General features: G+C 38.7%; 1 protein-coding gene across 1 annotated transcript in view; it reads right to left on the reverse strand.

Annotated features, from left to right (window-relative positions):
* Nucleotides 1–6,771: 6,771 nt before the first annotated feature.
* LOC149534592 (protein CASP) overlaps nucleotides 6,772–20,078 on the reverse strand; it is a 125,344-nt gene continuing 112,037 nt past the window's right edge. The window contains exons 14-19 of the mRNA XM_089807861.1: nucleotides 14,220–14,327; nucleotides 13,892–14,032; nucleotides 13,697–13,798; nucleotides 7,611–7,690; nucleotides 7,337–7,429; nucleotides 6,772–7,190 (exon numbers count right to left, since the gene is read on the reverse strand). Of these exons, the coding sequence (XP_089663987.1) occupies nucleotides 7,112–7,190; nucleotides 7,337–7,429; nucleotides 7,611–7,690; nucleotides 13,697–13,798; nucleotides 13,892–14,032; nucleotides 14,220–14,327 (603 nt within the window). The 3' untranslated portion in view covers nucleotides 6,772–7,111. The remainder of the gene's footprint in view (nucleotides 7,191–7,336; nucleotides 7,430–7,610; nucleotides 7,691–13,696; nucleotides 13,799–13,891; nucleotides 14,033–14,219; nucleotides 14,328–20,078) is intronic.

The following is a 20,078-nucleotide window of genomic DNA, read 5'->3' on the forward strand; positions in this document are numbered from 1 at the left end:
TATACACTAAGCCAAATCACTTCACAGACGCTAGAAGATATGATTTCAGCCCTTCTGGTAGAGGAAAAGAGGATGAAGGAAGGTATTGAAAAAGATCATCAATTGGATAAAACATTGTATTCTTGAAATCATAAGAAATGGTCAGATAAAAAAATGATAATAAGTATTTTTATTAGGAGGACATTGATCACATAGCATGGGTTTGTAGAACTAGAGCTAGTGATGTCCTTAAAGGGAAACTGAAAGAAAAATCTGGTGAAGGCAATGTTGCTCCCATTGAAGAGGAGGATACATTGGATGATTGAAAGGTCATTGGGGATTCTCATTCTCCTATTAATTATAATTTTGTTCGTTGAACCTTCACATCTAGAAGTTGGCAACATCTAAGGATGGAAGAACTTCAATAATCTCAAGTCAACTTCTCGCTTTGGGATGGTGATTTGCATGATAAGTGTTTTTGCCTCTCTTTTTTTTTTTTTCCTTTCTAATATTGACAAATTTGAAGAATACATATCTTGTGAAGACTCGTTTTGGAGACTCCTTTCTAGTAGACTTATAGAAGACATAGGAGGATGTTAAATCATGACAGAAATCCCTAGGAGAGATGTTGACACACTGGCAACAATTCGCCTCCCAACGTTAACCACCACAACCTACATGGATTTGAACCTATGACCACACTCTGGTACTACTTGTTAGAACTAATGGTTGATGTTGTACCAAAAGATCAACATATTAATGTTTAATACAACTACTGGACTTATAGAAGACACAAAAGAGGTGGTTAAACCATGTTGCAAATCCTCGCAAGAGATGTTGACGCACTGATGACACTATATCCTATCCTTTTATGATCACTGCCAACAAAGATGCACTTAACACTCTTATTATCAAATTTATTTTCCCTAACCTCACCTAGTATGTGAGCAAATGCTTCGCATTCAAAATACTTAACATTTGATTACTCTTCAATCCATGCTTCTTTAATAGTGATTTTCTATAAGAGAGCTATTCAAGGCATGAGATGCACAATTGAAAACCTTGGCCGAAGGAAACAAAGGAAGATGCTTGGATTATAGCACACATCAATCATTTACACTATGATCTTGTTCTTTAAATTAACAACACCGTTTCCATTTTGTTGAGTATATATATGATTCACTTATCTCTTTAGTCCATGATATTCACAAAAGGATTTGAACTTCTTGCTAACATGTTCTCTACTATTATATGTTCTTATTGGTTTGATCTTATTCCCACTTTGATCTTCTACAAATAATTTTAACTTTATGAAATTTGCTAAAACCCTTCATCTTTTTGCAAGTGTAGCCAAACATTGATAGAACATAGAGAGTTTAAGTGACCAAGTCGTTGATGCCATAACTCACTTGTGAAGATTTTAATAATAGTATAAGTTATCAACATCTAATAATATCATATGTCTAACAAAAAAAAGCCACCAATCAAAACTACCAAATTATTGTGCACTAATTTTGACAATCATCGTCTTATCTCCATTCTTGCTGATTAAGACGAACTAATTTGGTAAAAGGATCTCCTCGCACATAAAAGGATTTCCTTGTTACATGACAAAGGTAAAAAGAAAATATGAGATTGACTACCAGACGGAGAATATTTTAGAGCCAGCAATATCTATACCTTGGTTGCACATTGTAAGAAAGGCATCTCCAACTAAAGAGAGATTTTACTCATGCAAGTCAATGCAATTGGATGCAATAAAATTACCAACATAGAAATCATTTGTGAATATATTAGGAAAACATTGTATTGTGCATTAGAAAATCTGTGGCATTCTATTCTAGCAAATTTATTGGCACATCCAAAAATTATAAAAGAATGAGAATCTCTCTCCCAACAAACTTATATGAACAAGAACTACTCTGCAATGCAAGACATGTTTATTTACTTAGAAATTTTATTTTTAAAAAATATCATCACTGTGATGAAGTGATCCTTGGAGATAGTCATACTTATACAAATATAATTTTAGGATGTCCTAAGGTTTGTGTATTATCCCAAACTTAGATCTAGGTTAGCCAATTGATACCTATTTATCAACCCAAACATAATTGAAATATTAAAAGACAACTTTTTTAAAAGTTCTATTAAAAATTGCAACCACATTAATTATAAACATCTACGCAAGAGACATGTAGTAAAATGAGTGAGGCACTAACAAAACATATTGCATTTGCCACAGATGAATTAGCAGTTCACTTGGATAATTGTTGAACCAAAAAATGATTTATTCGCGTAATTCATGAATTTTATTAACATAATATTTTCTTCATTTGAAGTTAAAAAACATTGTCCTATATCATGTCATGTGACTCATTTGATAGTTGGGATAATCCATTGAGTTGTGTTTTGTTTTTCTCCTATTTATTTAATGGACAGTGCACTATGTTTTTTTTTGTTTATATTTTAATTATTCACATATTAGACAACAAAAGATCGCAAATGTTAGACGATGGTCCACCATACATATATCAATACCCCTCCCCTCATCTTAGCATGCCATTGAAACAAAGATGCAAATTAACTATTGTCTAAGGTACATTGCATAAGCACTTCATTTTTTCTTGTTTTTCTTGCTACATATTCAAATATCATTATGTGTATACTGACAAATATCTTTTTTTTATTAAGTGAAAATAGGTTTTAAAGGGGCCTTGGAACCCTTTATAAAACAGGTTTTAAAGGGATTTGTAACTCAAGGTTAGAGAGATTCAACGAAGCAAACAAAGGGGAGACAAGACAGAGGTACAACAAGGTAGGTCCCCAACAAACTCTACCAACCAAAAGGATAATAATACAACATAAGACCATAAGTGCATGTAGACTGAACAACAAAAAGACCTCACATCTTATCAACAGATTTTCCTTTATGGGAACAAAGGGCCACGTCAATTTTGGCACGAGTGGATTTAATCTCCTTAACCATGATCCACCCCTCTTCGAGCTTAGCAACAGCTTTTTGCTAGGACAAAGAACCCAAAAAAGAGCACCCACCTTGAGCCAAGAGAGAGGGAGTCAAGGAGGGACACCTTGATTTACAACAAGTTCAACAAAAACCAAAGCAACATAGGAAACATCCAAGACAAAATAAGAATTTCAGCAGAATCCAGCTGGATAGAAACATCAGTGACAGACAAGAGGCCAATAGACCCAACAGTAAAACCAAAGGAAAGGGACTGCACCCCAATTGCTGGACCAATAGAACCAGCAACCAAATCCCCACCAGAGAAGGATCGACCACCAACAACATTGGCAACAACCTTATAAAGATCCGAACCAAGATCAACACCTTGTTCGTCAGAGCCAATAGTGACTGAAACAGCAAAAGACAGATGTTCAGAACTAGTAGAAACAAAATCAGAGCCAACATCCTTACCTTAACCATGACTTTAATCACAACCAACCCAGGAACCCCTTCAGAGCCATTAGGACTTCTCACTACCACATCAGTCAACATCTCTTAAGACAAGTTTTTAAATAGTGTAATGTTGCATAAAGCCCCCCTTCCACCAAAAGGAAGGTTTCTTAGCCTTAACTTTTTCATATTCACATTTTTTCGCCACGACCAGTTTTGAAACATTTTTGGCATCTGAATGGACAACCTTCATAAGCTAAAGTCTGAAGCCAAGACCCCTTTGGAGTATGAAGCTTAATCTCTGTTGGAAGCTCTTTAAAAGCATCTATATCAACAAGGATATGAGCATAGGTCAAGTGAAGAATATCAGAGGATGCTAAATCCATCATTAAAAAATCTCTGGACCTGTCACCCACAGACTCGCAGATGAAGTGGGAGATTAGGAAGTGAACCCAAATAGACATTTTACAATATGATTCAAAAGAAGGGTTAATATTCTGGTGTCAGGATTTAACCATCAATGGGTAATGATTTCCCATGTATAAAGTGTACGCAGAGGATAGCCCTCCTATCCTCGGGATTATCAGATTTGGCAATATAAAAAACTATTACCAGAGGAACATCATCTGAAATAAGAGATTCTCAATGCTTTGGGATCCAAGCATGAAGCCCTGGGTGAACAGGTCAGAAATCCCTGATCGGCAAATGATCGCATCATCTAAGAGAACTGCAATACGCCACTCAATATCTGATATAGTTTCACTACTCAATATCTGATACAGTTTCTTTGTTGAGATTCATAGCAATGGAGTGGCAGACAGGACAGGGTAGAGTCTCCACCCAATGTTTGGCAGACCCCAAACCACATCCAGTCAATAAAAGTCTGGGCAAAAGAAAGCCCACCCTTTACCCTAGTACAGCAGACCCAAAACCCAATCTTTGATCAACAGACCTTGAACCATCCTTAGTCGCAGACAACAGCAAGGCCCCAAATCCCTCAACTCCAACAAATGGAGAGGCACGAGAACTCCAACAAATGGAGAGGCACGAGCAGGGCCCTGTCACCTAGGAACACCTGTAGTGGAGAAGCAACATCAGCTTGAGGCACCATGGGAGACACCTGTGCACACAAGACATTACCACTACCCACCAAGCATTGAGAGGCATGACCATCATAATCAATGTTCTATTTATGTTATGTTCCACATCAGATTGACTAACCCATTTTAAGGCCTTAAACCTCTGAGATTGAGCTGCTATCGATATGAGACACTCAAAAGTTCTTTCCCCGTGAATCTCAAATACTTCCAGTCATGATATTGGCTTTCCCCATGCACGTTGTATAAAAAAATCTGACCAAAGGCAATAGACTCCTAGCCCGCAGGACCCCGCACCTGCCCCATTAATCAAATCTTGATTTCATGATTATCATCCCACAACAACATCCAATGCTCTGATTCCTTCATGCAGGTCAGCACCATAACTCATGCTTTGGTTCATCTTAACTTATCCATGTTACAAAGCTGCTGAAAAACTGTAACATGTTCAATTGAACCAATAAAGAAGACATTCTTCCTCTATGTTGTGAATCATTTGATGTGTAGAGATTTATCCATGCTTCAATACAGATTTTATTATTGCCTTAATGATGATTGCATTCCTAAATAATAAGTCTGAAATTGCATTTCTGTTTTCACTGTGCCATATCTCTGAGTAAAATCTGAAGTACAAAACACTTTGACCTTAATTATTTATCTGTAATATCCTGAAATATTTATATGATAGAAAATAAGAATTAGGCAATGGCACTCTTGAAAATAAAAGACTTCTTCTGATGACTTCCACAAAATGGTACAAGTCTTTTACTTAATTAGAACAATGGAGCTTCCCCTACTCTAACTAGACAACAAAATATTCTAGATATTCTTGATTCTAGGAACATAATTAACAAAATGTTGGCCAAATAAATTTGCTTATGTATATTGTATTCTTGGCAAATAATATAAAGATCATTGATAACATATCTTAATTGTTTTTTATGCTTCTCAATGATAAAGGTTAATAATATTGTTCCTTAGAGTCACACAAACTATGGATTCCCCCCCACCCCAATTGCCTATCCGGAACCATAGTTTCCCCCTCTCTGCCAAATCATAGGGTTCTGGAGGGGCTAATGCTGCCTGATGATCAACAACAAAATCGTGTACCCTAACATTTGGTTCTCAATATCAAAATCGTGTCTCCATCTAGGAGACTGGTGGAGACATCTCCAAGCATAGGTGATTTCAGATAAAGTATATTTGCTTCTCTGTACATCTCCAGGTGTCCCTTGAAAATTGGACTTCTTCCTATAGAGGTTTCTCTAATTAATCATATAGATCACATAGGGTTAACTATTTTCCTGAGTGCTGATATGCAGCTGACAAATGCTAAAAGAATTTTAAAAAATACACGTAAATTTTTAATTTTCTATATTTTGCAAGTACAAGTTTGTCTCTTGTAGAATTTTTTCGAAATAGTATGAAGAGAAACAATAATAATGCTTAAGATGTATACATGCATTGAAGTTTTATTATTATTGAAAATATCTAAGGACTCTCATGCCATTTTTCCAAAACAATGGCATTCCCTCATTAGCCCTTATCTGTCATTTCCAAGTGATAATGATTTAAAATTTATCTTGTTATGTCATGATGATGCTTATCCAATATCAATATAATTAGTTTTGCTTTTGTTGACATGTATTTCAATATTTTTAAACATTTTCTTTTAATTTTTTAGCATTTCAATATTTTATGTTCATTAAAGTTACATATCTATTGTATGATTGATTACTCTACACATAAATATTTTTATAGTTTTTATTTTCTGGTATCCATTGCCAGCCTTTTCACTAAATGCCTTACTGATACATGTCCATTTCCCGGTAACTATGCTTCATAATCATTTTCTGCAGTTCCATAGCATTATGTAGATTGGATGTTATATGTCGACAAGATAATTTAGAGTTCCTGGAAGAAATGACCTAGTAAAGGTTGAGCATAAAATCAAAAAAAATTCACCATCTCCATGTGCCGGTAATTATGCTTCATATTACATAATCATTTTCTGCAGTTCCCAAGCATCATGTAGACTGGATGTTACAATTAACAAGATAATTTAAAGTTCCTGGAAGAAATAAACTAATCGTCAAGCATATAATTGAAACAAATTAAACGTTTACAACTTATGGCTTCATCACCCTACTTGAGAAACCTGGGTCATAGTTTATTTTTCTCACAGAAAACTCAACACACAATCTCCTAAAATTAAGGAATATAATTAACAAAATTCATAAAGAATAAAGAATAATAAAGAATTACAATACACCGTAGCAATGTCCCAGAAGTGACTTTCACATATAAATTCCACATTGTATGGCATTCTGCATGATACCAAATTGCAGCTCTTGAAATAAAAAATTGAACCTGATCTTTCCCGATGTTCATTCATACTATCTGTGTTTTACAGAAAAGCAAGCCATTTCATGTAACACTACACTCTGCACATACTGCTTCCTACTTAAAAGATTTAATAATATAAACAATCATGTTTACAGATTTCAGGATCAAAGAATTTCTAATGTTCAATTCAAGCCACCAAAAACCACTATAGCAAAGCTCATTTTAACAGGCCAGATTCTGCGGGACTTCGCGGTTTCTTTTCTTATGGAAAAACTCAAGTGGAATGAGAAATTGGCACATTAATGACTTTAACAGCACCCTTGTCAGAGTTTAAACCTCCACTTTTTTCAATACTGAAAAAATCCCAGAAACCATATATTATCTTTATTAAATACGTGACTATTTATCAACAAATTAAGAACATTGGACAATACTTATCAATCTATAATGCAAAAATACTATGAACTTATAGTCAGAAAAAGTCCACTTATTATCTCACCTCTGGTAACTTAGAGCTGACATTCTATACAGGCTTGCAAAAACAAGAAGATGAAGGCCGATGGAGTAGAAAAAAATGAAAGTTCTGCCATACCTGGGTCAACGTAGCCATACCAACACCATTTTGATGTCAGTATATCAACCAAAAAATCTTCGTATCAATTCAGTTATTAGCCAATATATGGAGTATTATCACTCGACTTAAACAGGAGATTCACATTATTTATCAAGACATAATTTAAAACAGCTCGTAAGCAATCAGTCAAAGGGCTTACTTGTTGCCAAGAAGGAATCGTCCACTAGTAAGTGTAATTTTATCTCGTATTCCAAGTTCCTTATATCTACGCTCCTTTTCCTGTAAAATCCAACTCAAGATTTAACAATAATGCAAATACAAAATATTTCTCCCCAAAAAATGAATGTCAATCGCTCTAGTAAAGATCTGTACCTTGTACTGTGATTCGAAAAATAAAAATAAAAAAGCATTCCAAAGAAAAGTTATATAATGGGACACCAAACTTCTTAACTTAATAAAATGAATATTCCTGAAGGTATCATAATTATAGTTTAAGAGAGGTTTCTGAAACTTAGAGAACCCAATACGTTTGGGAACATTTCAAGATTGTTGCAAACTAGAGGCTTTGTGCAGAGTAACCAATCTTAATGATTGAAAAGTCAACTTGTAAAAAATAAGCTATTGATCTCAATGAAGGTAGGATAAATTGCTTGGCAATGTTGCCAAGGCTTTCAGAAACATGTCATGTTGAATCATCCAACTATAATGTCTAACAAGTGTGAACTTCCAGGCCTCTTGCACTTCAATTATGTGGTGTCGAAAGATGACTAGTGTCATCCTTTGGGAGAGCTTGGAAATTCCTTTTCTGCATGGATCTCACAATTTGCAGAATTGTTAATTGAACAGAATGATCAATGCAATCTTCTAGATCAAATAAGCTCTGTAATCCTTGTCCGGTGTCTAAAAAGTGTTCTTATATTATTTATTGACAAAATATGCCATAGAGACATATGCAAGATAAAGTATGTAATGACCTATAAGGGTCTAAAATCTACTGTATATTATTTTTGATGGGGACACAAACCACACAGAATGGACACAACAGAAAAGGGAAATTGTATTAACTGAGAAAATAAGCTAGTACAAACAGTACAGAGAAAATAAACTTCAAAACATGCCCTAAGGGCTTACAATAGTATAAATCTGGAGATAATTTCTCCTTTCAGTACCTCCTCTCAAACTCCACTCCGAACTACCTTTTACAATGCCAAAAATCTCCTTAAATAGACCCCGGAGGGTTAAGGACTAGGAGTACATTCTAGAAAGTGCTAGTAGGCATCCACCGACCAAATAGAAGGTTCCAGAAGCTGCGTTAGAAGTCGGCGCAAATCTAGAAAAATCCAGAAACGGTCACCGAACTTCCATGAGGCATAACTTTTGAACCGTAGCTCCGATTGACGAACTGTTTACATTTCCGGAAAGCTCTCGAAGCGCTCTATAGCCCTATGGACCAGCTTCACTCGTCCCCCATTTTTCGGCCCTTTTCGAGGTCATTTAATGCCCCTAACCTGACTTTGAAGCATTCTTAGGAGGTCTCCAAAACCCGAAAAACTGCAATAACTTTCAAACCGTGGGGCCTTTTGACCTGATTCTTTTTCTGGAATGCTCTAAATTACAATTACATTCATCTAGCCAATTTACACCTCCTAGTTCACCAAAATGATGGCCCAATTACATGCTCCTATTTTTTCGGGATTTTCTAGCACACTGATAGTGGAACTGTGAGAGTTGGAACTTTTATTTGACCCAAATGGGTGTCCAAAAATGAAAACACATGAAACAGAAACTAAGTCTAAGTACATTTTTTTTGGGTGACACAGGATTGCCCTTATACCTCTGGATGCTCCTACATCAATTTTGCAAAACCTGAAAGTGGAGGCAAACTTCATCTCTCCTGTTAAATAATAGATTTCAAATAAAGTGCCCAGCTGAGAAGGTTACAATAGTATTCTATTCCAAATGACAAATAACTCCCTCACCCACAGCCCAACAAATTTGTTTCATATTCTGTCCACCTTGGGCATAACTTTATCCAGCGTAACTGTTTTCATTTTAGCTATCCCCTAAAAGCATACATAAGTAATCACTACAATTTTTTTCCTTATAAAAAGGAACAAGATAGCCCATTGAATACCGCTTCAATGGCATCCCAGGCCACTTCCTGCCACAGTAGTGTGTGAATCTATCGATTTCCAGTTTTTCTGCATCTGCAAATAGCCTGCATGCAATTTGGCCCCTCACCTCTAATCACCGTCCTTGGTAATGGATATTTATTAGACTTGAAGACGCTCTACTTTGGTAAGAGGGCTATGACATTGGAGATTATGGAAAAAGCCAAATTTTTCATCATCATGTTGGATCTCAGTTGTGAAAAGATGATTCAACAATTGTTTCAATGTTTCTTAAGAGGATTAAGGAAACATCATCGAGACATTGTGAGATCTTGCATAAAAGCAATCATGTCATTAATATAGATGAGGATGATGACATATGCAAACTACTACAATCTGATTTGCTGACAATATGGAGAGGGAGAAAAAAATCTCACCCATGACTTATGAGCTTGTGGAGGAACTGACTGAATATAAGCTTGACAGGTTCAAGGAATATGTGACTAAAAATAAGCTAATATTAGCAGGCATACAAGTTGTAGGATCTCAAGAAATTAGCAAGAACCATATGACAAAAGAGCAAACTTGTTTTACTCGCAAGCATACTCGGTCACTTGGTCACATTTGTGAGGATAACAAGTTAGAAGAATCAACCAAAGAAGTTCAAAACAGCAATGAGGGAGTTAAGAACCCCACAGTTCAGCTCCAACATAACATTACCCAACCTTGCAAGGACTTAGATAATGGTAAGAGATACTCCGGCCTTGTGGTGACTTGGAAATTGTTACTAATGAGCATTTTGATGATCCCAATTAAGTAAATGAATTTTTCCTTTATTATGAATCATTTGAAAATGTTGACATAATAGAAGATAAGGCCAGGCATTTTGAGGTGGAGGAGAATAATTCTAATAAACTGAAAATAGTGCATTAGATGATGAAATTTCTTCCTACCAAGAGGCTGTTCAAAATTGTAAACATGAGCTAGACCATGTGGATGACACCATGAGCTGTTCGTTTGAATGATCAGAAATATTTTGTCTAGATGAGGAATTTGGAGCATTCAATTTAGAGAACAAGCTAAAGGTCTTCGATGACATGGTTGTTACAACCTTAGTGCATTTTGATGATACTCATAAAAAGATTGAAGAAACCATGTGGGAAGTAGAAACAGTGGAAAGAGAAAAAGGGATAGTGATAAATTTACTAATGTCCAACGAAAGACCAACATGGGTTTAAGGGACTAGAAACAATACAAAGGGCAAACGCCAACAAGGGGAGCATCAAACAGTGTGCGGAAAGTGCATGAAAACAAAACAACATAACAAAGAAAGAAAGAGCTAGATACTCCTCACAGACGATAAGTAGTCTAGAACGGAAGGGTGCACTCTAGGATGAGAAGGCGCTCTGGAATTCTGCCTCTGGGGCCTTCTGGAAGTAGGGTGGCACTATCATGTATGACCTTTGCAGGGTCTCATAGAATTGACGTGCATCGAGATAGGGCAGAGAGACCGCTTCGGCCCCCGGGCAGGAACAACGGGAGTGAAGGAGGTGATGAGTTGCGTAGGAGTCAATCTCAAGGAAAACTGGAGTTGTAGAGTGTGATCACGAAGCTGCAAGGTCTCCTGAAGGTGAAGTGTGAGACACCGTTGGTCAGTATATCTGAAAAATGAAGAAAGGGACTTGCACTCTCTCAACAAGAAGTGGAACCTCCCCTCAATCTCATAATAGATGGGGCAACGGAAAAGAAAGTGAGTCTCGATCCCTGCCTACTCAAGGTGACAAAGGCGGCAGATCTTGTCCTCCCTATCAATTTGATGGTCAATATGGATATGTAGTCGATGGGAGCCCACTCTAAAAGATCCCAAGGAGATGCTAAGAGCATGAGTCCAACAACGAGTGAGGTGCCAGGGGCACAAAATGACCCCATCTTGGATATCATGGAAGTGCACAGCGAAGAAGGCCATCTGCAAACGAAGCCCACCCAAAGGGTTACTCCAAGTAGTGATATTATAATGTGTATAGATGTCAAGTCTAATGTGCTCATTCATCTCTTGCTAAGGTGGAAGCAAGTGAGCGGTAGCATCCAGAGAAAACTGAAAGGGGAGAAGGCAATCCATAGTAATACCAATTAAGCCAAGAAGGGTAGAGGCATGGGCGAACCAACAGCAAGACCTGCTACCAAGGTCCGAACCCGCGATCGCCTCGGAAGAACAATAGACCAGGTAGGACTATTTGTGACGACCTTCAAAAGAGTCAACGAAGCTCCAAAGTCGGTGAAGAAACCAAACCAAATCAGAAATAGTCCCAAACTTGAAAGGATGAGCCCCAAACTCAGCCAAAACGATGTTGTGAGGTGTGGGTCGATGACATATGATAATACTCTCTCAACTAAAGCCCAGTCACACTACAAGAGGGAGGGACCCCACACAATAAAGCCATAGAGGATAGTCGATTTGACCAAAGAGTCTAGAAGGGACATCTTGGTCGTGGTATCTTGGAAGTGGTGAGGAAAACACTATCTCTCAAGCATAGCAAGGTAGCCAAGCCCCTTACTGACTTGGGGCTACATGGCCGGTCTCAAACTGAAATGAGGTACAGAGAACTTAACCCCCAAGTAAGTATATGAAGATGTCATCCTGATCTCAGCACCCTAGAAATGAAAATGGAGATGTGAGGTCTTCAAACAATTGAAGACCATGACTCGAGTCTTACACAAGTTCACTACTAGATCACGTGAGTCGCAAAAGGAAGCTAACCTATCCAGACGCCACTAAAGCCCATCGAGGGAAGAAGCTACAAGAATGACATCATTAGCAAATAGAAGAATGGAGATCAAAATCTCATGTAAGCAACTGCCATCGCTAGAGAGCGAGAAATCCTAGAGGAAGGCCTCAAGCTCATCAATATAGATACCGAAAAAGAGTTGGAGAGAGAGGGCAGCCCTGTTTCACCCCAATGGTGCTTTGAATAGGATCTGAGAAAACCTGTGGAGTCCTAAATCTACCCATAACACTCTCGTATAACCTTGTAATAGTTGTCAAGAGAATCTCTAAAATCCCAATGGCCCTAAGTCGTTGGAAGAGAGCCACCCAAGGAACAGAATCAGAGGCTTTGCGAAAGTCTACAAAGCAATAGTAAACTTTTGTCGAGCAGTGACGAGCCTCCTTAATGATGGCCTGTATTGTCAAAATGTGATCCGTGGTCTGAAAATCTGTACGCAACCCGGCCTAACGTCTAGCCCGATAGTGTCGTTTATCAGGCTCCCTAGATAAGATAGCGTTCAACATAGTGGCGTAGAGTTTGGAAAAAGGTGTGCCCAACCATGATAGTCCTATAGTTGTCGGGGTCAGAAGTTGGCCTGGACTAATGAACCGGATAGATAATATGTCATGACCAAGAATCGGGGAAGCTGGTGCAAACCACTCTATTAAAGAGCACTATAAGAAAGGAGCCTAGGATTGAGATACCAAACTTGAAAAGCTCCACTTGAAACCCTTCCTCATCCGGTGTTCTACTATTGTTCATTGTTCTGCTAAGGTTGATACAATAGATAGTACAACCCATGACAAATCATCTAATGCAACAAAATTGATCCTCGAAGTTAGTTTAATAAGTTAGTAGCTATGTAAGTTGGGAAGTTACATTCCCATTAGTTAGTTTGGTATGGAAAATGAAAGGCTCTAAGAAGCCACTCATATTGAATGGAAATTATCTTGATTTTAATCAAAAATTTAAAATATATTATCCTATAATATTTTGTGGTGTCAAAATGGTTTAATCTGGTTTTCCTCATACCTGCTCTACCATCTTCAACAATCACATCAATCCACATATCCTTTTGTATTAAAATACTTTATCTGACCATTAATTATTCAAATTATAGCATTGTGTTGTATGGTTTTGGGTCTTCATTTCCCTGCTATGCATGTAACTTTGATCTATAGATGTTTCAAAGCACAAACAATACCCACAATCATGATTCATAACAGCCATATCCTTTACAGAGACTACAATGATTGACACTCACCAATACTAACTCTGTTCTAAATTCTCATTTTGTACAGAAATACTACATAAGAAAAGAGGGAGCTTTTCTTAGCATTTTTTTATGAAAACCAGTTGGAAAATGCAATATTCCATGGTAAGAAAGCAACAAGGGATGTTATATTAACCTTCTTTGAAAATGCAGCGAAGGGATTTATGTCATCTTCATATATCTTCTTATACTTTGATTCTATATCTGAACTGAAACCGCTCTCTATGTCATCAGCACGCTGCATGTGGGAGATTGCTTAAGTTCTAATGTAAAACAGTTATAAGAATCAAAGTCTGGAAATAAAATTTGCAGGAATGCATTCCAAGGATACCTTTTTTGCTCGAGAAACAGGCCAGTCCTTTGTGTAGTCTTGTATGTAACGAATTTTCTCATACAGCTTGACATTATCCGCTTTACTCTTTTCCAATTCTGCTTGAAGGACCTTGATATTTTCTTGTGCTTGTCTCAGGTCCTGCAAATTTTAGTCGTCGTCATTCTGCTCTATCATGTAACAGGTAGATTAAATATAAACAAAACAAATCAATGGGTGCATCAAAATCAAACATAGCAGAAACAACAGATCTTTAGAATGGATTGTACAAGAACAACTTCCCTAGAAATTAAACCTACACATTAATTTTCACAAATTCAAAGGCTACCTCTTCAGCTTCCCTTAGGCGTTGCCTAAATCTATCACGTTGGCTGCAAATAACCTGTAGCATTGAATTCTGCTCCTCATCCACTTGAACTCTTTTAGGTTCATTTTTCTGTGCAATGATTACAAGTCAAGTTCATGTTATTTGTAAAGTTAAAATGTTAAAGTCAAAAGATAAAGAATGTTCATGATCACAGGAGAAATATCCAAATTGATGGGGAAAAAATTATCTCATTTGTAGGCATGAAAGGTCACTGAGTGAGACTTTCTCAGCCAAAAATCCTCCAAATACATTCAAAAGTCTAATACTCATGCATCTGTCACTTGACAATAGAAATCTTCTAGATGGATTTACCGTGCCTATGAATAAGGAGCTACAGCTAAAAAAACATAAAACACTCAGTCTCCAAGACTATTTTCTAAAATTCCTAGAACTCCTCCAAATCATAGATGTTTATATTTCTGTGGACTGGTTGTGTTGAAGATTATAAGCCATCATTGCAGAAGATAAAAAATCTTTTGTGTGATAGTCCTGATCCTTCTGTTGAGAAAAGCTCAAAAACCAGACCTTATTAAAATCAACTACAAAAGAATTGAGAAATTCTTTCATCCTAATCTATGTTGTCGATTGTGATTTAGATGTGTGTGTGTGTGTTTGTATATATATATATATATATAATAGGTTAATTAAATTAATGCTATTATTTATTTATTAAAGATTATACGTTAAATTTATTAATGTTCAATATATATATATATATATATATATATATATATATAATAGGTTAATTAAATTAATGATATTATTTATTTATTAAAGATTATACGTTAAATTTATTAATGTCCAATACATGACCACAGAGGGTCCAAGGGGCTGCCAGAACAAAGCAAAGAGCCAGCCCAAAGCAGAGCACCAAACGACATCCAAGGAAAAGAAGCAAACACATAACAACAACAACCAAAGTGCGAAGCACATGCTAGCTTTCCTCGACAGCAGCGAAAAACTCTAGGACCAAAGAATAGGAACTTGGTAGGGAAGGGGCCCCATGCCATCTTTGGAGACCCCGGGACAAAGAAGAAGAGGAATGCCTCTAATGAATGAAGTCTTTGCACTGCCTCACTGACCAAGTGTGACCTAAAGGGCGGATCCCGATAGTGCTTGGAACCCCGTGTCAGAGGAAATGCCATGAAAAAAGATGTGATAAGCTGGTTAGGGTGCAATGCCATGGGGAGATGACGATGGATAGAATGGTCCTGAAATCTCGAAGTCTGTCAGACATAGTGCACAATGCAACACTGGTTAGTGTATCTAAAAAAGGAGTGTGACTGAACCCCCTAACATGCAATAAAATATCCCTCTAATCTCCTAGTAAATAGGGCATTGGAAGATGAAATGTGACTCAGTCTCGGCCTCGCCCAAACCCACAACTGGCAAACCCTATCCTCCCTAACAACCTGATGATCCCTCTGAATGAGTAATAGATGGGATCTCACTTTGAAGGAACCAAGCGAGATGCGGGGACTGTGTGAGCGGCATTGGGAAAGATAAGAGAAGACAATGATCTTATCCTAGATCTCAAGAAAATGCTCTACATAGAAGGCCACCATGGGGCGAAGCCCCTCATGGGGGGTAATCCAAGTGATGCGAACATATTGTCTATAAATGTCCAATCTAATGTACATGTTCACCTCTTGTCAAGAAGGAAGGAGATGAGCAGGGGCATCTAAAGAGTAATGGTAAGGTGGGTGGCGATCAATCTCAATCCCAACCGAACCAAGTAGAGTCATGGCTTGTGCATACCATCACTGAGCTCTACCAAAAGTGTCAAAAGCCACAATGGCTTCCGAGGAGCGGTAAGCTAGGTAGGAATACTTGTAGCGCCTCTCCTTGGAGTTTGCAAAGCACAATAGCTAATGTAGGAACCAAATAAGGTCAAAGATTGTACCACATCTGAAAGGGTGAGTCCCGAACTCTGCAAGGACAATACTGTGGGGTGTATGCTAATTGCATCTAATGATGCATCCAAGAAGAAGGGTCTAAACTCTCTACAATGAGGCCCAATCCGACTCAAATAGAGAGGGCCTCCAAATAATCGAGCCATAAAGAACCGTTGGTCTAATCAAAGTGTCCATGAGAGTCATCTTGGACGAGGTGTCCGAAAAATGGTGTTGAAAACATTGTCTCTCCAGAAAAGCCTAAGAACCATACCTCTTGTTGATACGGGGTTGAAGGGTTGGTTGCATGTTGAAACAAGGGCCAGAAAGCTGGACCCCCAAGTAAGTATACAAGGAAGAGATCCAACCTCACTGCCCTAGAAAAAGAATTGAAGGTGAGAGGTTTCAAGGCTATTGACGATCATCACCTTGGTCTTCCCAAGGTTAATTGTCAGCTGCTAAGAGTCACAAATAGAAGCAAGACCATCAACTAACCTCTGCAAACCCTTAGGAGAGTAAGCCATTAGGACCACGTCATCCGCAATAAGCAAGATGGAAATCAAAACTTGATGTAAGTAACAACCATGCCCTAGAAGCAAGCGCTCTTGCAAAAAAGCCTCAAGCTCATCAATATAGAGCCCAAAAGGGTAGGAGAAAGTGGGCAGCCCTACTCCACACTGAAATGATGGCACATTGAATAAGGTTTGAGACACCATGAGGATTTATAACGCAATCAACAACCCTCTTGTACTATCACATAATGACAGTCGAGGGAGTCTCAGAGATACCAATGTTGTTGAACCTCCTAAATATAGCCCCTCTAGGCACTAAGTTAAAAGCCTAGCAGAAATCTACAAAGTATCTATAAACCTTCAAGGAGTGATGTCTCGCCTCCACAATAATTGCCCTAAGAGTCAAAATGTGATCCATGGTCTCGTCTCGTCTGGAACTAGCCCACCCCCTAGCTCAAAGTTGACGTCGATCAAACTCTTGTGAAAAGAGAGCATGAAGAACCACAGTGTACAATTTAGAGAAAGTATGCCCAACCATGATATTCATGTAATTGTTGGGATCTGAGATAGGGCCTGCCTTGTGAATCGAATGGATGCTATGTCGCAACCAAGTGGGGGGAAACCCTATGCACACCACCTCATTGAAAAGGTTGGTGAGGAAAGGACCTAGAAACTATGATGCCAAACTTGAAGAGTTTTGATTGGAACCCATCCTCATTCGTTACCCTATTGTTGTTAATCGATCTAACAACCTCCCTAGCGTTGGTGCACATGAAAAGATGGCAAAGGGTAAAGGGGTGACAAGAATGGAGCGGCCGAGAAAATTACACAGAGTATTGGTATGGGAAACTAGGGAGTTGTGGTCTAGAGCAACGGAAAGTGGAAACTGATGAGGAAATAGGGTACACCACAAGGCCTTGGGGGACAATAAGAGCAAGGCACAAAGATTCCTACTGCGATTAGTGATAAACATGGGCTTCTTGTAATGAAGGAAGTGGCAATAGGAGTATTTAAGTCAGGAGGAGGAACTCGAATAAAGGGAGGAAATAATGTGCAGAATGTTGTGGGAGTGCTTGAAGTCTTCATCAAACCAAGTATTCATAGGGCATGTGTTATTGCACTTTGGAAAAAGGGTCAACGAAGCAGTATGGTGGGGGAAGGCGAGGAGTGCAGCTTCCCAAACAAACATGGAAAGGCAGCCAAACATGGTTGAGGCACATTAGAAGGTGGAGAATGAATTTTAAGGGAGTAGGTTCCTGAGGTGATCGATGAAGACGTCCAAGTCCCCAACATCAAAATGAAGGATGGGGAAGGGGGGGCGAGCACCTACAAGGGAGGAGAGGTAGAGGAGGGGGGAGGAAGATTAGATGGTGAGGCTGAGAGGGCAAATTTGGTGACGGGAAGGAGAATGATGGAAAAATGTTTGATGGAGGAAATAAAGGAGGGGTTGGACAAGGCATAGTCCACCACACTCACACCACCACAATGAGGCCAACACATGTACGCACCAGAGCCAAGAAAGCCAGGAAGACCATTCAAGACCACCAAATCAGAGGACTCACACATCTACCAAAGGTTGGAGTTGTACTTCATGAGGGGACCCAGTGAACATCAGAGGACCTCTCAAAGCCCAAGGACGACAAGTTTGTCTCGTAACTACACAACATATCATTCACCCGGCTATGAAGAGGGGTTTGGAAGTCTTTGGTCCATGCATTGAAGTCCCCAACAATGATTGTCCCCCACCACAAAGAACCGAGATATGCTATCAAATAGGTCCATACAGGAGTCCCCATCCAACCCATCTTGAATAGCATAGGACACCCAAGGATAGAAGCACAATGTGATATAGCTATCCATACAATGCGAAGTCACCTGATAATCCCAAACCCACAAGAACTTGGCAGCAGTGTCAAAAAGAATGACCAACATCACATTTTGAAGTTGATTGTTGACCAGGCAAGCCACACACCCTGGATCCTTTAACACCACCCGAACTCTAAACCTCATTCCTAAAAGACGACCACCACTAAAAGTTGGAGACCTTGAGAAGACAACGAGCAAGGCTCTCATGAGTCTCCATAACCAATAAACAATTAGCCAAAATGACAACATCTGATAGTAAGCTCAACATGAACCAAGTGTCCCATTGTCGTTCCAACTATTGAAATGCAAGGACCCCTGACCATGTCCGTGCCAAGTTGCCTCTATGACTGTCATTTAGCTACAGCTATTGATCAAGGCTTCCAACCCGAGGGAAGGAGTCTCTAATAACCGCCTTCAAGTTCCTAATAGTTGCTTGCTTCCCCTACTGCCTTGGTGCAACAACAAGCTCCCTAGAGTGTTTAAGTTTCCTCACCTCGGACTTAGTGAGGTCATCGTCAAGGTAGAGCCTCAAGGGTAAGGAAAACAATTTCCTTCTAGCCTTCAAAACCTAGAGCCTATCCGCAGCTGAGAGAAAGAGAAGAAACAATGCAAAGTCATACCCCACCTATGCTTTGTCCAAGGTAATGTCCCTAATATCCAATTGTTCACTCAGGAAGAAGTAATAAGTACAGATGAGATCAGACAAGATATGAGGTTGCTCGCGGACCTTGAGGTTAGGCTCTTGTGCACACCAGGCCCTTTCCTTTGAAAGATTTGACTAAACAAATTTCTAAACCCCATCAAGAGGTGCAGCGTCATCACAATTACAATTAAAGAGCCAACTTTTAATAATATTTCCAATGATATCTTTTTGAATTGTAGATTGCTCGATGTTAGCATGGAGGATCTGTTTGAGTTCAGCATTTTTAATCAAGTCCAAAGAAACTTTGTCCAAGATTTCATGTAGTAAAGTTTTCAAGGACTTGTTTTTTGTTTCCAACTTGCTAACTCTATCAAGTAGACCAAAGATGTCAAACTTACGTTGATAAGTTTGCATTGGGGCAACTACAGGAGGGAGGTCACTAGGAGTTACCATGTTGACTGCAACAAGCCCAGTCAAATGCAACAAACAAATTGCAACCCTTGAAAAACACAAATGAACAACGAGCCTTCCAATCAGTGTTACGAGACTCTGCAAGTCTGAACGAGACTCTGCAAGTCTGAACAAGACTCTGCGAGTCCGAGGCAAAGTTGCACTTTCCAAGGCAATTGGCCTCTGGACTCGGACTCTACCAAGTCCTGGCAGAGTCCACATGGACTCGCCAAGTCCTGAGCCCAGGACTCTCGCCAACGGCCAAGACATTGAAGTGAAAGAAATAAAAAAATCATTAAGTTGCATTTTTCTGGTTGTTATAACATCTATTTGACCTAAAAAGGTCATTCCACCATTTGCTTATGCTTGTGATAGAGAGGAAAGAGTTAGAGAAGAATATTGGGGTTTTGAGAAAGAAATTAGCAAACCAGTTGGCTCTCCCGTACCGATTGCTGAT

This window comes from Cupressus sempervirens, chromosome 10 (assembly GCF_028749045.1).
Source record: "Cupressus sempervirens isolate cs-2001-9-10 chromosome 10, ASM2874904v1, whole genome shotgun sequence".
Classification (NCBI taxonomy): Eukaryota; Viridiplantae; Streptophyta; class Pinopsida; order Cupressales; family Cupressaceae; genus Cupressus; species Cupressus sempervirens.